This window comes from Euleptes europaea, chromosome 18 (genome assembly GCF_029931775.1).
Source record: "Euleptes europaea isolate rEulEur1 chromosome 18, rEulEur1.hap1, whole genome shotgun sequence".
In the NCBI taxonomy this organism is placed as follows: Eukaryota; Metazoa; Chordata; class Lepidosauria; order Squamata; family Sphaerodactylidae; genus Euleptes; species Euleptes europaea.
In genome coordinates this window covers 40,216,093-40,230,669 of record NC_079329.1, presented here as the reverse complement: position 1 = coordinate 40,230,669, position 14,577 = coordinate 40,216,093, and the positions used below count along the sequence as shown (strand labels likewise).

General features: G+C 52.1%; 1 protein-coding gene across 1 annotated transcript; it reads left to right on the top strand.

Annotated features, from left to right (window-relative positions):
- The first annotated feature begins 1,187 nt into the window (after positions 1-1,187).
- Positions 1,188-9,379, top strand: PSME3 (proteasome activator subunit 3). The gene is made up of 11 exons (XM_056863306.1): positions 1,188-1,348; positions 3,701-3,733; positions 4,003-4,065; positions 4,228-4,332; positions 4,506-4,554; positions 5,515-5,627; positions 6,603-6,671; positions 7,106-7,173; positions 7,286-7,340; positions 8,330-8,416; positions 9,256-9,379. Exons 1-11 carry the CDS (start codon positions 1,199-1,201, stop codon positions 9,334-9,336), a joined length of 873 nt encoding a protein of 290 aa, XP_056719284.1. The 5' UTR covers positions 1,188-1,198; the 3' UTR covers positions 9,337-9,379.
- The last annotated feature ends 5,198 nt before the right edge of the window (positions 9,380-14,577 follow it).

Sequence of the window (14,577 nt, the reverse complement as noted above, 5' to 3'; positions counted from 1 at the left end):
ATTCAGGCTCCGCAGAGGTCGCTGCCCAGCCCAGTTTGCTTAGAGGCGGTGCGGGGGCTTAGCACCTTTGGGTGGGTGGGTGGGTGGGTGGGAGCCGGCAGCTGCTTCTGCACTAACCTCCTGGGCTTCCAGGAGGACCGGCGGACGGAGGGGAAAGCGGGCCCCCGCGCGACAGGGCCCAGCCGGGGAGCCTCCGGCTCTGCGCCGCTCGACCGACCGCGCTGACCCCCCCCCCCGCGCCGCCTCCCCCCCTTTTCCGGGCCCGAACCATAGAGACTGAGAGTCTAGAGCCGGACACGAAGGGCGACTTCCGGGGGTTAATTTTCCGGGCCTTTCACACTCCGGCTGCGGATGCGCGGCCTACCCCGCAGGGCTGTTCTGCGCGAGCTTCAGCCCGCCCACCCCCGACCCTCCCTCAGTCACAGGCGCCGCCGCCAGGGGGGCCTCCTCCGGCCCGGCCCCCGGCAGCCCCCCCCCCGCGAAATGGGGCCGGGGCGGGAGAAGGAACGCGCGCGCGCCTCACATCGACACGCCGGAGGCCGCCGTCCCCTCGCTCAGGGGCGAAGCGCGGCCTCGGGAGCTACCGGAAGCGCCTCCTGCGGGCTACGGCGCTCAACTCCTCCGAAGTGCCGGTCGCGCCTGCGGGGAAGCGTTCTCTTCCGGGGCAAAGGCAAGCTCCGTCACAGGGAGGACAGGGGGAAAATGGCCGCCGCCCACGCGGTCGCCATGACAACCACGCGACTCGGCCTCCTCGGCACGGGCCTCTGGCGGCCGCCCGGCTTTACTCAGCGTAGTTCAGCGAGGCCCCTTTTCGGAGCGGAGCATCCCAGCGCGTCCTGGGCATTGGCCGGGCCGGACGCCGCCGCCGTTTCCCTCAGGGGCGGGCGGGCGGGCAGGCAGCCCCCCCCGCGCCACGCGCTCCGAGGGCCGCGTCTCCGGCCCCGGCGACCCCCTGGTCCTCAAGGGGCGGGAGGGCCCGGCTGGCCGGCTGGCCGGCGGCGCGGCCGGGCAGGGGACAGGAGGGGAAGGGCCCGGCTGGCGCGGCGCTGCTCACGAGGGGCGGCGGCCGGGGAGGGCCGCGGCTTCCCCTCCGCGCCGGCCGGAAGCGGCTTCCCGGGCGCAGGGCCGCCCGCGGGAGAAGTCACGTTGAGCGCAGGTACTTCAGCCATTGGCTGGCGGAGGCAGGCGGCGGGGCGTTATGTCGTCACTTCCGGCGACAGCCAAGCCGGCGGCTCGGTGGGGTGGTCGTGCGCGAGGGACGGAGAGAGTCGGACCCAGCCGCGGACCCCGCACCCCCCGCTCCGCCATGGCCTCCCTCCTCAAGGTGGACCCGGAAGTGAAGCTCAAGGTACGGGAGGGGCCGGCCGGCGGGCGGGCGGAGGCCCCCGGGCGCGTGCAGAGTGCCGGGCCGCAGCCGAGGCGGCAGCAGCAGGTGCGCTCGGCGCCCCTCTCTGCCCGGCCGGAGCCAGGCCGCCCACGCCCAGGAGGGCGGCTGCGGCTGAGGGGAAGGGGTGCGAAGGAGCCCCGGCTGATGGCCGTGGCGGGTGGGCGGCAGTCGCCCCTCGAAGCCCCCTGCCCGGCTTCCTGGCGCCCGGGGCTGCTGCGTGTCGGCGGACGGTAGAGGCCTGCGCGGAAACGCAGCGCGTTATGGCTGCTGCGGCCTTTCATTGCAGAGCCCAGCCGAAGCCCCCCCCCCACCGGTTTATGCGGCCGAGTATTTAGCAGAACCGACCGTTTTTTGTATAAGCAGGCCGCTTTCACGTTAGCCATGTTTACCAACCCAAAGAAGCTGCCTTGCCGTCAAGTCACAGCTTACTTATGGCGACCCGGTAGGGCTTTCAACGCAAGAGACATTGGGTTTGCCAATTCCGGCCTCCACGTCGCAACCCTGTTGTGCCTTGGTGGTCTCCCATCCAAATACTTGCCAGGGTCGACCCTGCTTAGCTTGCGAGATCTGATGAGATTGGGCTAGCCTGGGCCATCCAGGTCAGGTTAGAGCTCCAAAGACCCTCGAAGCATAGCTAAGTTGCCACTGGACTTCTGCTTTATTTTGTTGTGACAGAATAACATTGCTGCTTCTTTGGAATTATCAAAGGAATTTCATTTACTTATTTTGATGCCGTCCATTAGCTTTTCATACCTTACCTGCCCCGTTTCAACAAGATGTTGTAAACCACTTTGGATTTCCATTGGGAAGAAAAGTGGAGGTATAAATATACAAACTATCTTGATGTTCGTAATACTTGTGTGTGCCTGTCACTTTTTGTAACATTAAATACCATGAATACCAGAATAGGCTATGAGGAAATTAATAAACTTATACATTATCTATTGTTGAAGGCTTTCACGGTCAGAGTTCATTGGTTCTTGTAGGTTATCCGGGCTGTGTAACCGTGGTCTTGGAATTTTCTTTCCTGACGTTTCGCCAGCAACTGTGGCAGGCATCTTCAGAGTGTTACTACTCTGAAGATGCCTGCCACAGTTGCTGGCGAAACGTCAGGAAAGAAAATTCCAAGACCACGGTTACACAGCCCGGATAACCTACAAGAACCAATTATACATTATCTCCTGGTTCCTGTCCAAGATTTCATGGTCTGCATTTCTTACTCATAAGGGCATGCCAGTGCTTTCTCCCAATGGGGGAGCCTTCTGCAGACTTAAGTTCTTCATCAGCTACTCACCCTGTGAGTTTAACAGGTTAGACCTCGGGAGGTTTTTGTGCCTGAAGTCCACATGTGGGCAACACGTGCCTTTTGTACATACGATGTCAGGTCTGAGAAGTAGTTGAATGTTTCTGTTGCTGTCATAAAGTGCAGACAAAGTCTGTCATGATGGGAGGCAGGAAATGGGGACTTAGTTCACCCCCCTGAAGGGATGGATCCTTGGGCTCTGAGTGCACCGTAATGCTTCCTCTTTCCTGAATGATTCAGTGGCTCAGACAATTCTGTAGTTGTGTTTTATAATTAAGTGCCCTTGCACATTTCAGAGTTCTGGCTAATATAGGCGCAGTCTTTATATGCAGTTCCTTGCAATCTAAGCCTGGCCTCCGGATTTTTAATAGGATCCCCACTCAATTCACTTACAAGGTCAGGCAAGATAAGTGGGTTGAAACACTGAAAATGAAAACAAACACACAAAAAAGCAATTAGAGAGTCTCTAGGTTGCAGCATTAAACTTGTAGATACAGTAACCAGATAGTACAGATTTGTTCAGCCCTGTGGTGCTTCAGGGGCCAATAGTCAAGATCATCAAGGGTTGGTGTAGTGTGGTTATTGTGGCTAGAATATGTTGAACTAGGCTGGGGCGACCCAGGTTCAAGACTTTGCTGTGAAGCTCAGTGAGTGGCTTTGGATCTGATAATGCTGTCCCAGACTTATATACTTCACAGGGTTATTGTGATGCTAAAATGGTGGAGGGAGAACTATGTATGCCACCCTAAGGTACTTGGAAGAAGGGTGGGATAACAGTGACATAAATACGTAAGCAAAGTCAATTTGCAATTGACTAACCGTATACATTCAAAATTTCTTTCTAGCTTTGCATGATTTGTGACTTGGAGTAATACAATTCCTGTTTGCTTAGTTCTGTGGTGGTCAAAGAATTGCACAACTGCTTATCATCTTCTGCATGCATCTCAGTTTCTGTATTGATTCAGATTGGCTCTGTTGTCCTGAGCTACTGCTACTCTTCTCTCCTGCAGGTCGACTCTTTCAGGGAGCGGATCACAGGTGAAGTAAGTGTTTCACACATTTCTGCCACCTTGAGCTAATGCTTAAGATTACCAAGAACGTGAACGTTTCTGTTGAAGCCTAATGAAAATCTTCTTGGAAAGCCTTTGAATCTCAGAGCATCAGCCAGTCCAGGAGAGTGGCTCCATTCTCTTGCTCTTGAAGAGATTTCTCCTGGCTGGTGCTGGTCCATTTCTTGGACTCATTTCAGGGGTGCCCAATCGAAAATCTGTTGTGGTACTTTATGCATTATGTCTGTCTGTTCTTTCTCCAGGCTGAGGATCTAGTAGCAAATTTTTTTCCAAAGAAGCTTTTAGAACTCGATGCTTTCCTCAAGGTAAGGACCAGTTGCCCCTCACTGGACAGTACTTTGTCTTTAGAATGGTTTCTGCTGTTCACTGCATTTGATGTGGTGCTGAGTTTGCTTCTGTTTGAGGAACTTCTGTAGATTTTGAGCAGCACCTCAGCCTCTTCTTGGTCTTTTTTCTTTCTTTCTTAGGATCCCATTCTGAACATTCAGGATCTAACCCAAATCCACTCAGACATGAACCTTCCTGTTCCTGACCCAATTCTGCTCACAAATAGCCATGATGGACTGGATGGGGTAAGATTGCTTGCCAGGTGCAGTATCAGATCAGAGCAGGTTCTGGAGGGCCCGGGAAGCCCGCCTTGAAATGGAGAGCAGACAGTTGCTGCTCCAGGGTCTTTCCTTGTCTCTGACTCCTGATGATGTGTGCACAATGCATGAATAACATTTCCCACTTGCATTTCTTTCAGCCCAATATGAAAAAGAGAAAGCTGGAGGACTGTGAAGAGACTTTCCAGGGTAAGCTTCCAAGCTGGCTTCTTTCTCCAGGGTGCCTCTGGTCTCTTGATTTACTGGATTGAATTCTGTCTTGTGAAACCTGACATGTTGGAATGAGGATCCCAAAAGGTAGACCAGGTTTTGGAAAGCCCAGGGTCTGAAATATTTGAGGCTGGTGCCAAAGGACTGTGAGTATTTGATGCTTCAGTTCATCCTACCCCTGCCAAAGGATGGGACTGGACGGCAGTAAGATTTGTTCCTGAGTCCTGCACATAACTGAAATAGAAGAATGTGAAAGTGATGTTGGTTTCTCCCAATGAAATGCATCATTTGGGGTTTTGGCTCATATTTTCAGTCCTCCATCCTTTCAGAGAGTCAGATATTCATTTTTTTTAAAAAGAAAAATCGTCCTTTGGGCTTCCAGACTTGAGCAGAAAGCCATTAGGCTTGAGATGAACAAAAAAGAACTCACAGACAAAATTTTGAGTAAAGAACTCACACAAACTTTTGAAACTCGCTCTTGGGGTATTATATTGTGAGCCAGTAATATTATTACCAGGGTGATCAAACTTTCCACAGTAGAGCTTCTGCTTCTATAATGGGGGAGGGTAAAGGAGGGTGTGTGGCAGGGGCATCTTTTCAAACCCGTGAAGTACTGTAGGGTGACAAGCTGTATGTGCCAGCATTTCTCCTTGTAAAGAGACAAGACTCCTAGTGGGGAAATCTGAGCATGATTGTTCTGGAAACTTGGGCTAGACGAGCTCCGGAGGGCTGGGGGGAGAGGCCTCAGCAGGGTGGTGAAGGAGAGTCTCGCAGTACCACCCAAAGCAGAACTGCAACCTTCTGAGTCTTCTGAAGTTAGTGGACTTAGAAGAGCGTAACTCTGCTCAGAATGGTTTTCTTGCAGGCGCTTCTCTAGAGGGATGGCCTGCCCCAGTCTCCTTCCCAGGATAAGTGGCTTGTCTCTTATTGTGGCACCAGGTACCAAAGTCTTTGTCATGCCTAATGGGATGCTGAAGAGCAACCAGCAGCTTGTGGACATAATTGAGAAGGTGAAACCTGAGATCCGGCTGTTGATTGAAAAGTGCAACACAGTGAGTGCTGGTTGGCCACATTCTGCTTTGATACTCACTTGCCAGTGTGCTTGGCCTGGCATGCCCCTTTTCACCAAGGGGATGCAGCCACGCATGCTTTTTCGTCTGCTCCCTGTTTACTTAATTTGTTTTTAATCCCACCCTTCCTCAGAGAGCTGAGGCCCGTATATGGGGGTTCTCTCTTCTCAATTTTTTTTTTATCTTACCAGCTCTGCAAAGTAGGCTAGCCTGGGACCAAAGGCCTCCTAGTGAGCATCATGGCCAAGTGGGGATCAGAACCCGGGGTTCCCATGTCCCAATCCCACACTTCTAACCCCTGCGCTACACTGTTTGCCCAGATTGAACAAAGTACTGAATCATACACATCAGCTTTTGAGACATAAACTGCTTCCTTTACTCCGTTTTTGGGCCTGTCCTTGTAAGAACCCTTATCTTACTACAGCAGACTTTGACAGATCACTGTGTTTCAGCAGGCAAAGGGGACTGGTTGTCACGGAGGTGAGCAGCCGACGTCTGGCCTGTGCCACCTCAGACTGCAGGATGAGATTTGCATGAATGGATGCTGCTTCATACCCAAGAAAATCCCTCCACATAGGAAATGGGTGTATCAGAAAGAAGGCTAGGCTTGAACCCTTCTCTTTGACATCTTTTTTGCCTTTAATATGGAGGGAATGTTTTGAATGGGGGGGCATCCATTCATTTGTACCCCACCCTTAGTTTCAGGTGCCCCCCCCATACAGCCTCTGGAGTGAGTTTATCTTGTCAGTGAGGAACTAGGCCAGCATCAGGTGTGGAAGCTGGAAGCCACTGTTCAGCTGTGGAGTTTTCTGAGTGTTTGGAAGCCAGCCCCTCTCAGCCTTCCCTGACCTCCCTGGCTTTGGGGTCGTCTCCATAAGCTTGCTTGCACAGCGGCCTTACCTGCTTGGTTATCCTATAAGGCACGACCTTTTTTCTTTAACCTCATCTGCCCTGCAGGTCAAAATGTGGGTACAGCTGCTGATTCCCAGGATAGAGGATGGCAACAACTTTGGCGTTTCAATTCAGGTAAATCAGCCACTTGGGCCTGAGTAACTGGAGGCCCCTTTGCCGGGCTCTTGTGTAAGCCGGGGCTTTGGAGCTCTCGGTTCCTCTCGCACGTGTGACAAGGGAAGAGGGCCCTTGTAGGGTGCTGCACAGTTCTGGGCAGGGTCTAGCGATAGCTGCTACGGAGCTTGCTTGCCCCTTAGGAAGCAGCATCCCTGGCATTGTCCTGTGTCCTGGATGTGGTCTTTCAGTTCTTGGAAAGTGTTGTAGTGAGGCTGTGCTGCAGACCTATATCTAGCAATCTTGGCTCAGATGTCCTTGTGCCAAGGTGGAGACTCGGCAGATGGCTGAATTGAATGGCCTACCCAGTTGCTGGGTTGTGGGGTATGTCCAGGCACAAGTGAGCCTGGAGGTTCTTCTCTTAATATTTGCCTTGCTTGCTCCCACCCTTGCAGGAAGAGACTGTGGCTGAACTCCGTACAGTGGAGAGTGAGGCAGCCTCCTACCTGGACCAGATCTCTAGGTGAGCCCTTTTCTGAGGAGGTGTCCTTCGAGCTGCTTCCAAGACTGGCTTTCCTTGAACAGACACGCACCACTCTGGACCCCCTTTGAACCAGCCTCTACTTTCATTTCAGATACTACATCACACGGGCAAAGCTGGTCTCCAAGATTGCAAAATACCCCCATGTGGTAAGTGCAGAGCTCAGGTTCTCTGGGCATCATAACACTTCTGAATGTTATAGCCACTAAGAGGCCCTGCAAATATAATTAACAGCATGAAGCGCAATGATAATATTAGGCCAGGGGTGTCGAACTCATTTGGTACGAGGGCTGGATATGACATAAATGTCACTTGATAAGGCCAGGCCATGAGTACCATAAAAGTGAATGCCAGGGAACAGAGATACAAACTTTATAGAAGACACAAGCAAAGCCAATTGATTATATTATTTTTACTTTAGTTTTTATTTAAAATACAAACCCGCTTAAAAAAAATAACACTCTTTACAGTATTTCCTTTTATTTAACAGTCTGCTAATTGACACCTCGGGGCTGGGGGGGAGTGGCTGCCTCGGCTGGCAAGGCTGCAGCAGACTCATCAGTCCAGATTGGGGCTGGGGGGTGGCGGCCCCGATGGGTAAGCCCACAGCGGACTGGCCAGCCCAGATCAACACTGCGTGTGTGGCTGGTGCCCCTGCAGCAGACTCTCAGCTGGTGCCCCTGCAGCAGACTCTCCAGCCTACATCAGGACTGGGGGTGGTGGCTGGTGAGCCCACAGCAGACTGGCCAGTCCAGATCAGGAGAGGGGGTGTTGCTGCCTCGGCTGGTGAGCCCACCATGCACTGGCCAGCCCAGCTCAGATCAGGAGCGAGGAGGGGAGGGGGCTGGCCTGGCTGGCTCGTGGGCCAGATAAAATCTCAATGGGCCAGATCCTTATGTTTCACACCCCTGATCTAAGCAATGCTTAGAACAGCATCTGAGAGCCTCCATCTTGGATCTTCTGTTTCTGCTTGGTTCTGAACTGTTAAGGTTTGGTGGGGGGTGGGCAGGCAGGAGATGCCAAAAAGATGGCATGTTTGCAGGTGACTCTTGGCTGGAAGATGAGCCAAATGCTGCTCAGTCATAGTGTTTAGTGCTTGATGGTGGCAAAGCATTTCTGGCTAATTGTGTTTCTGTAGGAAGATTATCGCCGCACGGTGACTGAGATGGATGAAAAGGAATACATCAGCCTGCGGCTCATTATATCGGAACTGAGAAATCAATATGTAAGCCAGTCTTTTCATAACACCTCCCCGACTTGTTTGGGGGCTGTCCCCCTCTTTGTCCCTGCCTCCATCTGGGAAAGGAAGCAGAGAGTGGTCTCGGCCTCCTGTGCTGTGCCTGCCTGACTGTACCAGGGGTCAGGAAAGATATTGGATGCCATATTGCTCTTTACTTTGGAAGCCGCCTATGTTTCTCTTTTGATCTGGGGGGAAGAAGACGTTGGGGCAGCTGGTGCCATTTGTTTGCTCACCAGGGACAGATGCTGTAAGATCTTGATGAGAGAGTCAGGGTGGGGTATCTTTCTCAAGGCTAAGTCCTCCTTGTCGCAGGCAGGTGAGTAGCAGCATATTGTGTGGTTGATGTGAAACTTGCTGAAGTGATGAGCCGAAGCAGGAGTGGGTTTAGTTTCTGACAGCGCAGAGGCTGATGGTGGCCTTGCTCTTGTGGAGCTGAGGAATGGGCAGGTGGACAGTGTGGCTCGGCAGCCGTAATCCCTCCAGATCACCTACCCTTCAGATGTTGGCTGCTCTGCCAGTTGTTTAACAGTCATGGTTCATAATTGAAAAACTGGGCATTGCAGGTCCCTAAAAAATGGGCAGAGATCTTAAAGAGAGCTCCGGCCTCTTAGAGTCCTCTTGGCGTTACTCAGGAAAGCTACACGAGGATTTCACTGGCTTGCTTGTGGCCCAGTTACTCCTCCTCCTTTCTGATGCACTGGCTGTTCTTTGGGAAACCAAAGCACTCTGTCCTCTGCAAGGGTCAGTGGTCTGGCAAGCCTAGTTCTCGTCTGAGTGAGAGGAGGAGACCCATCTCTCTCTCTCTCTCTTCCCTCTTTCACTAGGTGACTCTGCATGACATGATCCTGAAGAACATTGAAAAGATCAAGCGGCCCCGAAGCAGCAATGCAGAAACCCTCTACTGAGCATGTCGACACTCTGAACTTATAAACTGTTCAGTAGGCTCAAGACAGTCTTTGCCTTGATTTGTTATGTGACTGTTGAGATGGGGAAGCTGGCTGGAAACAGTCCTTGGCACACTTTTAGTTAAGTCTAAAGAAACTCTCTCCTAGCTCTCTCTGGCTGGTTTTTGTTTTTGTCTTGGGGTTTGCACCCATCTCTGATATCCAGAAGGCACAAGGCAGAGGTTTTCTTCCTGCTTGGGTGAGAAAGGGATGAGTGGGCAGCCTGTTCTGAGCAGTTCTTACCCTGATGCCAACAGCCGTGACTGTGCTCTGTAGCAGCTTGGAGGAACACTCCCTGCCCGGGGGTTGATCCCTTGACCCTCATCAAGAGCAGCATTGAGTCAAGTGCTACAAAGAGCTGATGTATGTGATCCTTTGCTCCAGCCATGGCACTCTTCCCTTGGAAAACAAGGAGTGCCCTTCTCATTTCTCCTGGCTGTCTGCACCCTACCTAGTGACCAGTCCGGCCATGCAAATTTTAATAGCTCTGTAAGGTTCTCTCTCCCCCCCCCCCCCAATCCTTCCCCACTCAAATGTTTTGAAGCCATGTTAGTCTTTTCCAGAGTTCTACAGTAGTTTTCTTCTTGGCTGCTGTGCTTGTCTGCCCATCCCTAATGCCATGGGCGTTCCCAAGATGTCTGGTAGGGGGCAGACAGGCCTGCTCAAGCTCTCCGCCCAGCCGGATTTGGTTTGCAAATCCTGCAACAGCGTAGCTGATCAATGCACTGGCAGTCTGGAGTTTGCCGCCTCGGCCCCCTCGGCCCCTTGAATGTGCGTTGCAGCTGTCCCCGAGACCAGCTCTTCTGGCTCTCAGGACAGCCCTGGAAAGGGTCTTGGCCCCCTGTGTCTGGATGAGTCCTGCTAGACTCCTGGAGGTTTACTTTTTTCCTTTTCTGGTCTTCAGGAAAGCTGGAAGGAGGTGCCAACTAACTGAGATGCTGCAGCTTCCCACGAACTTTCCTCCCTAACCTTTCTGTCCCTCTTGTGGTGTTAGACTTGTGAAAACAGTGGCAGGCAGAATGACATTCTTCAGCCCCTTTCCCTTGGGCTGCTTTTGATTCCTTCTGTGAAAAATCCTGCCAGCTCCCATGGACACAGGAAGCTCTGGCTCCCTCGACTTTTCTACACTCTCCCTCCCAACGCCTTGGTGTCCTTTGGTCATTTGTAGCTGGGCAAGCCTCTGTCTTCCCTGGAGTCAAGTCTGGGTTAAGACTCCCCTCCTCTGAGCTGCTGCCTGGAAGCAGCCTGCCCTGCCCTGCCCCGCCTTGCCCTTGTATCAGTTGCTTTGTTGGATTGTTCATATGTCCTTGCCACATTGAACGTATGTACAACTTTTACTATGTCGACAAATTAAAGGTAACAGGTACTTTGAATTCCTCCTCCCTGGTACCCTTGTGTGTGTGTGTGAGTGTGGGGTTGGCAACTCAGGTCTTGAGCCCCCAGCCCTTCTCTCCCTGCAGCAGGGAGTGAGACGCTGGGGACTCTGCCTCACCAGCCCCACCTCTGCCCCATCAGAGCCCAGCCCCCTTGGAAAATTGCTGAGAAGGCAGGACATGGGCTTTGTCCTGGAGCCTGTCCAGGAGGGAGGAAACATCTCCTTGAGACCCAGTTGTAGCTACTATTAATTATACTTACACATACATTTATGTATGTTGAATCATAGAGTTGGAAGGGATCGCCAGGGTCATCTAGTCCAACCCCTTGCACAATGCAGGAAATTCACAACTACCTCCCCCTACACCCCCAGTGGCCCCTACCCCATGTCCAGAAGATGGCCAAGATGTCCTCCCTCATTATCTGCCTAAGGTCATAGAATCAGCCTTGCTGACGGCCATCTAACCTTAGCTTAAAAACCTCCAGGGAAGGAGAGCTTACCACTTCCCGAGGAAGCCTGTTCCACTGAGGAACCACTCTAACTGTTAGAAAATTCTTCCTAATGTCAAGACGGAAACTGTTTCGATTTAACTTCAACCCGTTCTGGTCCAGCCTTCTGGGGCAACAGAAAACAACTTGGCACCATCCTCCATATGACAGCCCTTCAAGTACTTGAAGATGGTTATCATATCCCCTCTCAGTCTTCAGGCTAAACATACCCAGCTCCTTCAACCTTTCCTCATAGGACTTGGTCTCTAGACCCCTCACCATCTTTGTTGCCCTCCTCTGGACACGTTCCAGTTTGTCTACATCCTTCTTAAATTGCAGTGCCCCAAACTGAAAACAATACTCTAGGTGAGGTCTAACCAGAGCAGAGTAAAGCAATACCAGCACTTTGCATGATCTAGACACTATGCTTCTGTTGATACAGCCCAAGATCGTATTTGCATTTTTAGCTACTGTATCACACTGCTAACTCACGTTCAGTGTTTTGTCTACTAAGACCCCAAGTTCCTTTTCATGCACACTACTGCCAAGACAGGTCTCCCCCCTGGTATAACTATGCATTTGATTTTCCCTACCTAAATGCAGAACTTTACATTTATCTCTGTTGAAATGCATTTCATAGAGCATCCTGTATCCAGGCTCTGTCTTCTACCATATTTGCTACCCCTCCCAATTTAGTATCATCTGCAAATTTAATATGCATCTGTTCTATTCCTTCATCCAGATCATTTCTAAAGATGTTGAACAACACAGGTTGGGAAATTCCTGGAGATTTGAGGGGTGGAGCTTGGGGAGGGTGGGGCTTGAGGAGGGGAGGGTCCTCAAGAGGGGTATCATGCCGCAGACTCCACCCTCCAAAGCGGCCATCTCCAGGGAAACTAGCGATGCCAACCTCCAGGTAAGGGCTGGAGATCACCTGGAATTACAGCTGCTCTCCAGTCCTCTTCTACTACCTACACTGGGCAAACAGGCTGTTCCCTACATGAGAGAATCAATTAACCCAAATCAGACATAATCACAACATTTAGAGACCAGTGTGTAAGCACTTGTCCCCGTAGTGCTCCCTAAAGCAACATCCGCAGACAGGTAGTCCAAAAGAGAGTTGACTTTATTGGAAAACATACAGGTATTCAGAGCTTGCAGAAGTAAAAAGGCAGGAATGGGGGGGGGCAAAGATACAGCAGAATATATGGAGGAATAGTGGTCATACAGGTCATATCAGATAGTACAGGTTGGCACGGCAACCCCAGGCCAGCGGGACCAGGCTCCCACGGGCATCAAAGGCTGGAGAGGAATGCAACAGTTAGATAAACCATCCTTGAGCAAAGCATCTGCGAGAAGACAAAACACTCCCAAACGCAGAGAGGAGAGAGCAGGCCTGACATTCTGCTCCCCTCAGGGCCCCCTCCCGCCTTGTAAGGGGGCTGGCTTGGGGTAGGCGGTATAGAAGGCACGCACCAGGTGAGGGGCGGAGACATCGCCCGAGCGAACCCACTCGTCTTGGGCGGGGGTGAAGTGTCTCCAACGAACGAGATATTGGAGGGAGCCGTGACGAATACGCGAGTCCAGGATCTTAGCAACCTCGAAATGCTCCCCTCCCCCCCCCACCATCACCGGTTGTTCAGGAAGAGGGTCGGGATGCCACTCTGGGGAGGGAACATGAGGTTTCAGGAGGCTTACATGGAAAACGGGATGTATGCGTCTCAGTGTCTTTGGAAGGGAGAGTTCTACAGTTACAGGGTTAATGATCCGAGAAATGGGGTAGGGGCCCACGTATTTGGCACTTTTTCCACATGGATGGGTGGACTGGAGATTCTTGGTAGACAGACCAAATCACCCATGTTAAAATTCTGGCCGGGAGACCGGTGTTTGTCAGCTTGAGCTTTGTATTTACGTTTAGCTCGCTCAAGGGTTTTCACCAGCCAGGGCCAGGTGGTTTGAATTATATGCACCCAAGTCACCACGCTTTCGCCACCCTCCTCCCTCGAAACATCAACATGGCCAATGGGACTGAAATCCTGGCCATATACTGCCTGAAACAGGCTAAAACCTGTGGATTGATGTACAGCATTGTTATAAGCATACTCAGCAAAAGGTAACAACTCCTCCCAATCATCCTGGTGGTAATTGACGTAGCAACAAAGATAACATTCTAGTACAGCATTAACATGTTCCGTTTGCCCATCCGTTTGAGGATGGAAAGCACTAGACAGACCCGGTTCCACCCCCACCAGTTTAAGGAAAGCTTTCCAAAACTTTGCCACGTAGCTACTTCCGCGGTCGCTCACAATCTTGCCCGGAAAGGAATGTAGTCGGAAGACATGTAACACAAAGAGGTGGGCCAGTTTTGGGGCGGATGGAATACCTGTGCACGGGACGAGGTGCACCTGTTTAGAGAACAGGTCGGTAATAACCCATAATACAGTCTTCCCCTTGCTGAGAGGGAGATCAGTCATAAAATCCATAGCGATTACCTCCCAAGGTCTGGAGGGGGTTTCTAACGGTTGTAACAGTCCAGAGGGTTTCCCTTGGGATCGTTAACAGTGGCACATATCGGGCAACTGCGGCTGAACGAGTCCACGTCGGCACGCATGCCCGCCCACCAAAAACTGCCTGCGTAATAAGTGAAGTGTTTTCAAAAATCCAAAGTGTCCCTCGGTTTTGGTTCCATGGGCTAGTTGCAGGACTTCCCTTCGCAACCCCTTAGGTACATACAGTTTGGAGTCCCTGTACCAATAACCACCCCGTTCCAGCAAAGAAGTGGGAAGTGTTTGAGCTGAGAGTTCTGCTTGGCATTGGGAACGAAGAGAGTCTAGGAAAGAGGCAGGTAGATCCATCTTACCCTGTGAGGTGGGCGGGACATGGCCAGGTTGTTGATCTGGAGGGGAGACCGGAGGTGAGGAGGGAGGTTGCACAACCGGCTCGACCCGGCGCCTGGACGTCGGAGGAGCGGATGGAGCAGGCGAGGGAGTTGGACTTGAGTTCCAGGTGGAAGTCCCCCCCCCCTCGAGCGTTCATTTCGACTGGCTCAGAGCAGGATTGGAGTTGGGTCTGAGACCTGGTTTGGACCGCCAGAGTAGGGAGTACTCCCCTGTGAGCAGGGGAGAAGAGCGATTCGGTGGGACGGTCTACTTTGGTGGGATACTGGGGAAGGCAGGATAGGGCATCCACCAGCACATTTTGTTTCCCAGGAATATGCTTGAGCACAAAACGGAATTGAGCAAAGAAGTCAGCCCAGCGTAGCTGCTTCGCGGACAGTTTACGGGTCCCAGTGAGTGCCTCCAGGTTTTTGTGATCTGTCCAAACCTAAAAGGGGACCTT

Bases quoted from the DNA above. Each gene is read 5' to 3' on its own strand.
- PSME3 (XM_056863306.1), top strand. From the start codon at position 1,199: ATGTCGTCACTTCCGGCGACAGCCAAGCCGGCGGCTCGGTGGGGTGGT. The intron at 1,349-3,700 runs GTACGGGAGGGG...TCTCTCCTGCAG, and splicing joins ACCCGGAAGTGAAGCTCAAG to GTCGACTCTTTCAGGGAGCG. The intron at 4,555-5,514 runs GTAAGCTTCCAA...TTGTGGCACCAG, and splicing joins CTGTGAAGAGACTTTCCAGG to GTACCAAAGTCTTTGTCATG.